Here is a 12085-nt window from a genome sequence, read left to right as displayed (position 1 = left end):
TGCCATGCTTGATAATAATAATACACTAAACACGTTTTTAAATTACGTTCTATATTACCTATTATGATTCAACTGAAATATGGGTTAATTGAAAAATGTGCTTAACAGTTGTAATAAGAATTTGAGACCGCATCCAAGATGTCCGACCGTTGTTTTCAAGGTAATCTACTCATGTTCGCATAGGTAGATTCATGGACCGTCTAAATGTGGGTTACTTCCGGTTTAATCATGCTGTAGCAAATCAAACGAATCATGACTCTCGAGTCAGTAAAAAGAGTCGTTGAAAAAGAACGAATCGTTCGCGAACTGCACATCACAACAGGTGCGCGCGTGCGGTGCTGCGTGTAGGTAATCACACCACCGTCTCGCGGTACATTTCACCTCAGGTTGAAGAACAAGGAGTTAGGTACGCTAGCTACTTAATGGGTTTGTCTATGACAAAAGGATATCAGATTAACATTAGCTACCTATAAACCGCAGACTTAATTTCACAATAAATACATAATTTTGAAATAATTGACAGTACTGTACATTTTGGCCGCTAGTTAGTTATCTAACGAAAACCAACGACTTTCACGATGGCAGCTGGAAAGATGTGTAGCAGGCCAAAAAAACAGGAAACAGCAGAGGTATGACAACGAAACACTCGATTAATATGAGCTTGTGTAAATCTATATAAAATGAATATATTTTTCACTTAGTGAAACGGAGAAAACGTTAAATCTCTGCAATGACATTAGCTAGCTAGTTTACGTTAGTTTTGTCATCAGTCAGTCATCTGGCGTCCTCAAGTGGTCTTGCATGAGAACTGCACTGTCATTGAAGATCCCACCAGATTTGGAAATCGATTTTTTGAAATGATTTTCCCCCTCTGTAGTGGACCAGCTTATTTCAAAACGAACTGAAAACTGAAGAAAAGTCCCTGGTCTTCGTGAAGCGAATGATGGCCCTCGCCGTTTCTTCCATCACATATCTCAGAGGAATATTCCCTGAAGAAGCCTACAGATCTCGATATCTAGAAGGTGATGTGAGGGCAGTTAAGGTTATTTTCGAAAGACATGTTGTTTAAAAATGTTGTAAACAAGCACACACATAAGTGTGGTACCACACAACCAAAATAATACTGTCTTTATCATAGTGTATTTTTCAGCAACTGTTTTTGTGTATCCACCAGATTTATGCATAAAAGTTTTACGAGAAGACTGCACAACGCCTGGTGTCTGCAAAATTGTAAAGTGGTAAGTACACTATTTTGCGAGACAGACATAATTCAAGTTCATACAAACAGCAGCTGCCCACATCAGACAACACTCAAATTTCATATGATGGTGGTTCATATTCTGACATTAAATTATTATTTTGAAGGCTGATGGGCTGTTTCGACGCATTAGAGAGAGGATATGTAAGTACAGGGCCTTATGGTTCTTTTGAATGTGTGTTTCATCACTTTGTTTTGTTTTAACAGACAACTTGTGGCTATTTTCTTTTTACAGCTTCAGGTTGTGTTCATTGGGGTAGGTGAATCTAAGCAACAATGTGTATTTTCCAAATACATATTTTGTCCTCAACTGTTGTATTTAAAAATGGTCTCACTATTTCAATTAAATGGAAACTTTATAATTTGATATGCAGGTCTGCACCAATCCAGATAACCCCAACGTAAGTTCTCACTCCTTAAAACCCTTCACACACACAAACCTAAGTTCCCTGAAGTTCCATTGCCTCTAAAATGTTAATGGTTGCTCCTCCCTCCATTAGTGCATCATTGAGTCATACCAGTTCAAGTTCACATACACAGACAAAGGACCACAGATGGACATTCTGAGGTGAATTTGCTGCTTCAAACCTCTGTCTTCTCATTTAAGCATTGATTCAGCCTAAGATAAATAGCTGATCTCCTTTTGAATCCCCAGAAACCAGAATGTGGAGATGCAGGTCACGATGGAGGATACCAAGAAGGCCTCTGTCCTCTTGATCAGGAAGCTGTTTCTCCTCATGCAGAACCTGGACGTGCTCCCCAATGATGTCTGCCTCACCATGAAGCTCTACTACTTCGACGACAGTAAGGCAAATCCCTTTGTTTTTCTTGACAGTAGGGGTTACTACTGTATATGTGTTACAGTGACCGTATTACCGCCACACCAGCAGTCAGGAGTCATGATTGCAGTCAAATTCCATGTGACTGGAGTCACGGTAACTAGGCTTCTCCAAAACTGCGCTCTGATGCTTCTGATGGTCGTTAGTAGCCTACCAAACTCGCTAACGGCCAGTCGCTAATAGCCGGTACTCAGCGTTCTATTGTCCCACTAATCACTCTGACATGAATGCAAATGCAATCGAAAATTAAATCAAAACACTTCATGAGAGCCCTGGCATTCAGAGTTTGAGCGGAATAGGATCACCTGTTGCGCAGTGAGTGCCAGCCCCTCATAGCTGGTTGATGCATGGAATGAAATACATTTTCCTGTTGCGCAACATTTCTATAGGCTATGCAATTGCGTGAGAAAACCGAGTTTTGATGGCCTCTATTAAAAATAGGAAGATCCCACAAGCTTTCTATAGGCTAGGCCTACAATATTTATTTCTCAACTTTCCTAATATTAAGCACATTGCTTCAATTTACAACCGAAGTAGCCTACCTGGCTGGCATGAAAATTAATGTCTTTTTTTTTTACCTTGTCCCTGTTCTGACAGGTGCATGATAATGGCCCATTCTAAATCAAAACAAATTTTACACATATTATTTAGTACAGTGGGGAAAAAAAGTATTTAGTCAGCCACCAATTGTGCAAGTTCTCCCACTTAAAAAGATGAAGAGAGGCCTGTAATTTTCATCATAGGTACACGTCAACTATGACAGACAAATTGAGATTTTTTTTCTCCAGAAAATCACATTGTAGGATTTTTAATGAATTTATTTGCAAATTATGGTAGAAAATAAGTATTTGGTCACCTACAAACAAGCAAGATTTCTGGCTCTCACAGACCTGTAACTTCTTCTTTAAGAGGCTCCTCTGTCCTCCACTCGTTACCTGTATTAATGGCACCTGTTTGAACTTGTTATCAGTATAAAAGACACCTGTCCACAACCTCAAACAGTCACACTCCAAACTCCACTATGGCCAAGACCAAAGAGCTGTCAAAGGACACCAGAAACAAAATTGTAGATATGCACCAGGCTGGGAAGACTGAATCTGCAATAGGTAAGCAGCTTGGTTTGAAGAAATCAACTGTGGGAGCAATTATTAGGAAATGGAAGACATACAAGACCACTGATAATCTCCCTCGATCTGGGGCTCCAAGCAAGATCTCACCCCGTGGGGTCAAAATGATCACAAGAACGGTGAGCAAAAATCCCAGAACCACACGGGGGGACCTAGTGAATGACCTGCAGAGAGCTGGGACCAAAGTAACAAAGCCTACCATCAGTAACACACTACGCCGCCAGGGACTCCTGGACTCCTGCAGTGCCAGACGTGTCCCCCTGCTTAAGCCAGTACATGTCCAGGCCCGTCTGAAGTTTGCTAGAGTGCATTTGGATGATCCAGAAGAGGATTGGGAGAATGTCATATGGTCAGATGAAACCAAAATATAACTTTTTGGTAAAAACTCAACTTGTCGTGTTTGGAGGACAAAGAAAGTTGCATCCAAAGAACACCATACCTACTGTGAAGCATGGGGGTGGAAACATCATGCTTTGGGGCTGTTTTTCTGCAAAGGGACCAGGACGACTGATCCGTGTAAAGGAAAGAATGAATGGGGCCATGTATCGTGAGATTTTGAGTGAAACCTCCTTCCATCAGCAAGGGCATTGAAGATGAAACGTGGCTGGGTCTTTCAGCATGACAATGATCCCAAACACACCGCCCGGGCAACGAAGGAGTGGCTTCGTAAGAAGCATCTCAAGGTCCTGGAGTGGCCTAGCCAGTCTCCAGATCTCAACCCCATAGAAAATCTTTGGAGGGAGTTGAAAGTCCGTGTCGCCCAGCGACAGCCCCAAAACATCACTGCTCTAGAGGAGATCTGCATGGAGGAATGGGCCAAAATACCAGCAATAGTGTGTGAAAACCTTGTGAAGACTTACAGAAAACGTTTGACCTGTGTCATTGCCAACAAAGGGTATATAACAAAGTATTGATAAACTTTTGTTATTGACCAAATGCTTATTTTCCACCATAATTTGCAAATAAATTCATTAAAAATCCTACAATGTGATTTTCTGGATTTTTTTCCCTCATTTTGTCTGTCATAGTTGACGTGTACCTATGATGAAAATTACAGGCCTCTCTCATCTTTTTACATTTACATTTACATTTTAGTCATTTAGCAGACGCTCTTATCCAGAGCGACTTACAGTTAGTGAATACATCTTTTTTTTATACTGGCCCCCCGTGGTAATCAAACCCACAACCCTGGCGTTGCAAACGCCATGCTCTATCAACTGAGCTACATCCCTGCCGGCCATTCCCTCCCCTACCCTGGACGACGCTGGGCCAATTGTGCGCCGCCCATGAGTATCCCGGTCGCGGCCGGCTGCGACAGAGCCGCGACTTGGTGGCTGACTAAATACTTTTTTCCCCCACTGTATGTGTAAAGACAAGATTCAATTGACAATAGTCTGAATGGTGAGAATATTATCACAGTGCATGCATTTTTATGGGGGCTTTTTCAAATCATAGTCGCATGCATCATGTAGCCTAGCCTATAGGCCTATATGTTTGGCAAAGGTTTGTATCACAACTGAAGTGGCCAAATAACTCCAAACGTAGCCTATAGGCCCAAGACCCCTGGAACATGGTTGGAGAGCCAGCCCATAGACCAGGGTTCCCCAACTGGCGGCCCGGGGGCCAAATCTGTCCCACCAGCAATATTATTTGGTCCCCCAAATGAATTATGAAAAATAAAAATCTTGGACCTGAGATGCAAAAAGGCCCAAATGCAATGTCCAAAGAAGGAAGTGACCCTACCTAAATAATGCAAAAGTTACATTTTAATTAATGAGGAGTGAGAATGCAGGAGACAGTCAACTAATAAAGCAGGCAGCGGACCTTTTATGGTGCTGAAACGTAAAGCTGCAACTGCCACGCAATCAGTAGGAGGCGCATGGTGCTGAAAATATAGCTAACTTGTTATGCAAGTGGCGCCCAGCAACAGATGGAGAAAAACTACACCAGTCGAGTAATTCATTTCAACAATAATCTTCATTTTAATTTGACTTTACAAACAACAAGAGGGCTTAATTGGAGTCTATTTCTTCCGAGCCAAGGCCCATATAAAATAACTTAACTGGCTGAGGTAGGCTATGAGGCTTAATAGCATCATCATTCACCCCCCCCCCAAAAATGGCCAAATAGAAGTGGGATTTTTTTATTTATTAGGCCTACTTAGAATTGCAACTGGCCAAAAACGTAGCATCCTACATAAAACAATAATTTAAAGAAAAAAAGGCTATGTCTGTGTCTGAATGTCTGTAATGGGAGTATCGGGATAACGTGCTCCTGTAATGACAAAACAAACAGAAAATACTGTCAGCATGAGACCTAAAATAGCCCTGGAAAAGCACTAATAATAATAATAATAATCACAATAATGTTAGTAGCCTATATGACTATTTATTAAATACTAAGTTACTTACTTAATGGGAAAAGTTGCATTTCCCCTCGGACACAATCTTATGGATGTCGGGTGAGAAGGATGTGATTTTGATGTGCAGGCAGACCTCGATTGACTTATGTGAAAGCCGGTTCCTGTCGTGAGTCTTGATTGCATTCAGAGAGGAAAAGGAGAACTCGCAGGTGTAAGTTGATCCAAACATTGTTAGCACATAAAATGTACGTTTCTTTATTGTGTTGTATTCCTCTGAACATGCCACCCAAAACGCACACAAGGACTCGGAACTCCTGAGCACATCCCTGATTTGGCTCGACGTCTGGAATTCAATCAGCTCAGTTTGAATTGCGGACTCATCCAGCGAGGATATCGTTTTCTTAGCAAGAGAGGAGAATTCTCCACCTGGGCGGACTGTGAAAGGATCACGCACAAACGCAATGATATCCTTGGGCATGCTGTAGTCTTCAAATCTGGTGGAGAAGTTGTCCTTCAGGTGATTGATAAAATCTTCCATCACCTCTGTGACAATGCTGCGGCCTGGTCCCTCTGCCTGTCGTTTCTTCAGTGTGCTGAAGTGCAGTAGCCTTCCAGATGACAAGTCCAAATCGAACAACTCAAGCTTACTAGTAAAGGCCTCAAGTTTTTCCACCATGTGGTTGAAAACTGTTGTCCCTCTTCCTTGTAACTGCAGATTTAACCCTTTAAGTGACAGAATATGTCAGCCAAAAAAGCAACATTAGAGAGGAATTCCTCAATCTCCAGAATACGAAAGTGGTCAAATGCTGCCCTCATTTAGCTTTTTCTGAGAAAATACACAACCTGGTCATGCAGCTCACAGAATCGCTCTAGAGCTTTTCCTTTAGTCAGCCAGCGCACGTCGTTGTGAAGCAGGAGATCATCGTGGGTGGCCTCCTCTGATTCTGTCACAAGCTTGCGGAAAAGACGGTGTTGGGTGCTTGATGTCCCCCTGACAAAGTTGATTATGCGCATTACTTTATCCATCACATCTTTTAGCTCACCGTTTAGTCTGGCACACAGCACACTGATGGATGAGACAATGCAAGCCATTCATTTGTGGGGCGATTTCCTTCAACCTGCTGACCAGGCCCCTGTGTCTGCCCACCATAGCAGGAGCCCCGTCAGTGACCATAAAGTTGACTTTTTCGAATGACAGGCCATGCTGCGTAAACAATTCTTCCAGCTTTGTGAATATGATGTCCCTGGTAGATCATCTTTAAAGTCATTTCCATGAAAAGAACAGACATATACACACAATTGTGCTACATCGGTGTTGTCAGTACTCTCATCAATAGCCAGGGAAAAATGCTCAGCCTGACTGAGCCCCACCAGAATAATCCTATGCACATCATCTGCCAGTGCATAGACGAGCGGCTGGCTGTTGACGCAGACAGGGGCACCTGTTTGACAGACGCAATTATGCAATCCGTAGACTTCTTGGTAGCAAATTCCTCCAAAACTGTCACCATGCACATTTTAAATACCTCCGCATCTGTGAAGGGCATGTTGTGTTTGGTTAGAACCCAGGACGCTTTTAGGGAGGCACTTGTGACCTTCTGTTGTTGGGTCAGGCCACGAAGGAGGATTCTGCTGTCGTGTGTGTAGCTTGCAGTTAATGCTTCAATGTTTCTGCGTCGGGCCTCTGTCTGGGGCGGGAAGGCCACTTTGAAAGTACCATGCTTAGATTCATAATGCCATCTAAGATTTAATTATTTGCAAACAGCGACATTTTCATTGCAAATAAGACACACTGGCTTGACATTGGAGAAAGATGGTAAGATGAACGCATATTTCTCTGTCCATTCTTCCCTGAAACTTAGATTTTCATTATCCACCTTTCTTTTGATACTTTTTGAGAGCAACATCTTCTCTTGCCATCAAGCTAATTGTTCTGAACGAATGTTGACATTAAAAAAAGTAGTGTAGACTACAGTAGGCTACGTAGAACTGTTTATCCCCACCAATCAACGCACAGAGAAATAGACAAAAAATAATAATTGAAGAGACATTGGTGATTTTATGAGCTTAATCAGATCGAAGTTATTATGTTATTGTCACTGAATGTATTATGTACTAATCAGATGTGTTACAAATGTTGTGCAATTTGTAGTGAGGCCTATTAATGGTGCTAATATTATATGCTAATTATGTTCTGGCCCGCCTACTATTAGCTCAGAGAAAATTTGGCCCAAGGCCAAACCTAGTTGACGAACCCTGCCATAGACTACAGAGCCTAGTGAAACTTGTTCTTATAAGCCCAGTCATTGCGCAATCGTGTGTGAAAACAGAGTTTTGACTGACCACTATTTAATAAAAGTGGATCCCAGCTCTCTCGTGCTGCTATATTTATTGCTCAATTCTGACAAATTAAGCACATTAATCCGCTTTACAAATGGTGTAGCCTACCTGGCATATTAAAAATGTAACTGCACATAACCTCCATTTGCTATTTGAGTGCAGGCTATGGATGATATATATATATATTTTCTGTGGGCCATTCTAGATCCAAAATAATTCCACACATACAGTACCAGTCAAAAGGTTGGACACACCTACTCATTCAAGGGTTTTTCTTTATTTTTACTATTTTCTACATTGTAGAATAATAGTGAAGACATCAAAACTATGAAATAACACATATGGATTCATGTAGTAACCAAAAAAGTGTTAAACAAATCAAAATACATTTGAGATTATTCTAAGTAGCCACCCTTTGCCTTGATGACAGCTTTGCATACTCTTGGCATTCTCTCAACCAGCTTCATGAGGTAGTCACCTGGAATGCATTTAAATTAACAGGTGTGCCTTGTTAAAAGTGAATTTGTTGAATTTCTTTCCTTCTTAATGCGTTTGAGCCAATCAGTTGTGTTGTGACAAGGTAGGGATGGTATACAGAAGATAGCCCTATTTGGTAAAAGACCAAGTCCATATTATGACAAGAACAGCTCAAATAAGCAAAGAAAAATGACAGTCCATCATTACTTTAAGACATGAAGGTCAGTCAATCCGGAAAATGTCAAGAACTTTTAAAGTTTCTTCTAGTGCAGTCACAAAAACCATCAAGCGCTATGATAAAACTGGCTCTCATGAGGACCGCCACAGGAAAGGAAGACCGAGAGTTACCTCTGCTGCAGAGGATATGTTCATTAGAGTTAACTGCACCTTAGATTGTAGCCCATATAAATGCTTCACAGAGTTCAAGTAACAGACACATCTCAACATCAACTGTTCAGAGTAGACTGCGTGAATCAGGCCTTCATGGCCGAATTGCTGCAAAGAAACCACTACTAAAGGATACCAATAAGAAGAAGAGACTTGCTTGGGCCAAGAAACACGAGCAATGGACATTAGACCGGTGGAAATCTGTTGTTTGGTCTGATGAGTCCAAATTTGAGATTTTTGGTTCCAACCGCCGTGTCTTTGTGAGATGCAGAGTAGGTGAATGGATGATCTCCGAATGTGTGGTTCCCACCGTGAAGCATGGAGGAGATGTGATGGTGTGGGGGTGCTTTGCTGGTGACACTGTTGGTGATTTATTTAGATTTCAAGGCACACTTAACCAGCATGGTTACCACAGCATTCTGCAGCGATACGCCATCCCATCTGGTTTGCGCTTAGTATGAATATCATTTGTTTTTCAACAGGACAATGACCCAACACACCTCCAGGCTGTGTAAGAGCTATTTGACCAAGAAGGAGAGTGATGGAGTGCTGCATCAGATGACCTGGCCTCCACAATCACCCGACCTCAACCCAATTGAGATGGTTTGGGATGAGTTGGACCACAGAGTGAAGGAAAAGCAGCCAACAAGTGCTCAGCATATGTGGGAACTCCTTCAAGACTGTTGGAAAAGCATTCCTTATGAAGCTGGTTGAGAAAATGCCAAGAGAGTACAAAGCTGTCATCAAGGCAAAGGGTGGCTACTTTAAAATATATTTTGATTTGTTTAACACTTTTTTGGTTACTACATGTTATTTCATAGTTTTGATGTCTTCACTATTATTCTACAATGTAGAAAATAGTAAAAAATAAAGAAAAACCCTTGAATGAGTAGGTGTGTCCAAACCTTTGACTGGTACTGTACATTAGTAGGCTATACGTAAAGACCAGATTAAATTGAGAATAGTGCTTGTCAAATTGTGAATGAGATTGATGAAGTGTGTGCAGCCTGCGCAAGAAACAGAGCAGCGCGCTTCCCTTTTATGTGACTTTTTTCATGCAGCCTTAGAATGTATTAGAAATCAAAACATATAGTGTAAGGTTTGTATCACAACTAAAGTTGCATAAATAACTCTAAATGAAGCATATAGGAGGACCTGTTTCTTTGTTAACTGCTCAACACAGAATAGCTGCATGTGCACACCCTCGAAAATCATTTGGGGAAAAATATCCTTTCCATTTTATTCAGCTATGTTCAATTGTATTGTTCATACTATAAAATAATATAATGCCACGGGAATTATAAGCAAATCTTGCCTGCTAAATTAATTAGTGTAGCCCACAGCCAGATGGCATAGCCAGATCAGGGCCTAACATAAGACTCAGAATATGCTCTTCTGTTCATCTGAAATAGGTTACATTTTCTTCATATGTTTCTTTAGACCTGCCTAAAATAATTTATTGTGATGCTGTAGGCTATATTATATGGGTTTATTAGACTTTTTTTTAATGTAGATATTCCAAAGGTGCGCATCAGTGGCTTGTAGGCTATGAGTGGAAGCCGGAGCTGCTAAACGTGTTTATGTTAATTAACGTCAATTACTGTGAGACTGGCAGTTATTTGAATGACAATCATCGGCTGACAAAATGTCATGACCGCCACAGCCCTATATATGCATAATATTGGAACCTCAACAAGCCAGATATAAATTATTGGGTCACGTCTTTCGTATCCCTTCATACACACAGTAATTGACTAAAGCAAATTCTTCTCATTTCACTCATTGTAGTCCTAGTCAAATACAATGTCTCTTTGTTGTATTACATTATGCAGTAGTCTAATAGGACTTACAAAGCTCACAAAGTATGATGTTCAGTTAGTCAGTCAATCAATCATGAATTATTCCATAATTTTTCCTTCCTCTCTCCCCAGTCACCCCTGCTGACTATGAGCCTCCGGGTTTCAAGGAGGGGGTGAACGACAACCTGTGGTTCGAGGGCATGGCGGTGCACTTCAGAGTAGGTGAGGTGCACACCCCTTTCCACACCCTGAAGGTGAGGGTGGCGGCGGAGCAGGGCCGTGTGGAGAAGCTGCAAGAGGGGAACTACCTGAGGGAGGGTCAGTTCTCCACGGCTACGCGGAGCACTCTGCAAGGGCTGGCGGAAACCGGTGCACAGGTGGGCTGTTCTAAACTAAAGCACAAATAGCATGGCTAACTTGAACACGTTTGATCTGAAGACAGGAGTCTCCACACACTTAGATCAATACAAATAATGAAATGTGCCAACTGCCAAGTTTTCAGTCACAGTAGATTGCTGATATTTACTGTCTTGTTTGATTATTCACAGGATCCAGACGATGAGAGATACAAGGAAGATGAGTTTCCCTCTGAAGATGGTAATAGGGAATGATAATCACATCAATCTCTTTTACTTTCTTCGTATGAAACCTGGATGCGTTTTATGGTATAAATACCGATAAAATAACGAAATAACTAATTGTAACATATCAATAATTGCTTCTTTTTCTTCTCTTAAGAGTCTGCACAGTTCAAGAAACCAAAGAAACCTGTGGCAAAGGTAAGTAATTTGGTGGGCAGTTGGTTGGTTGTGGTCAACAATGGTTTCCGTGTTGTGTTTTTGCAAGTTACAGTCAATAGGACTTGGAGGAAGAGAAGATAGAGCTGCATGGGTGAACAGCAGCACAATGGTGTAAAAACGACATTCTTTCAAACACAGAGGAAAGGTGCTGCCAATAAACTGGCAAAGAAAAAAGGAAGAAAGGAGCAGTAAAAATGTTTTTATGAAGACAGCAGTGAAGACCCTGCTTCATCAGCTTCCTGTCAGACACAGTAAACATGAATGTGGAACGAGGATGTAACTTCCTCATTAGATTACAAGGATTTTACTCACCAAGCATGTTTACATGAATGTTTAATTTCTATGCCTGTTTGAACATTTTGTAGACAGACTATTAATACCCAAGTAGTAAATAAGTAAATTATTTTGTTGCAGTTCATTGCTTATACAACACATAATATATAGCTACAATATCTTAATAGACATTTCTAATATATTATCCCATTCATAGGAAAATCAATTCCATTTGTTTTATTGTACCTGTACATTTCTTTATACTTTGTTCTTTAACTTTTCTTTTATATGGAATGAATTAAAAACCTATGATATTGATGCTGGTTCCAAATGTGATGCCTGAAATACAGTATGTGATAAGTATGGTATTTATGGAATTAAAGCTTTACTTCAAAGCCCATTTATAAACTTGTCAAGCATATT

The 12085-nt window shown here is 41.0% G+C and overlaps 1 protein-coding gene across 1 annotated transcript; it reads left to right on the top strand.

Moving 5' to 3' along the window:
* The first annotated feature begins 233 nt into the window (after window positions 1–233).
* Window positions 234–12061, top strand: zte38 (zebrafish testis-expressed 38). The gene is made up of 12 exons (XM_084139339.1): window positions 234–629; window positions 878–1022; window positions 1175–1238; window positions 1366–1402; window positions 1494–1514; window positions 1633–1659; window positions 1759–1826; window positions 1914–2062; window positions 10722–10966; window positions 11138–11186; window positions 11328–11368; window positions 11528–12061. The coding sequence occupies exons 1-12, from the start codon at window positions 579–581 to the stop codon at window positions 11579–11581; spliced, it is 951 nt and encodes a 316-aa protein (XP_083995465.1). The 5' UTR covers window positions 234–578; the 3' UTR covers window positions 11582–12061.
* Window positions 12062–12085: the final 24 nt, after the last annotated feature.

Source organism: Coregonus lavaretus (assembly GCF_964263955.1).
Source record: "Coregonus lavaretus genome assembly, chromosome: 23".
Classification (NCBI taxonomy): Eukaryota; Metazoa; Chordata; class Actinopteri; order Salmoniformes; family Salmonidae; genus Coregonus; species Coregonus lavaretus.
The sequence above is the reverse complement of the archived record's forward strand: the minus strand, read 5'-3'. Positions and strand labels throughout refer to the sequence as shown.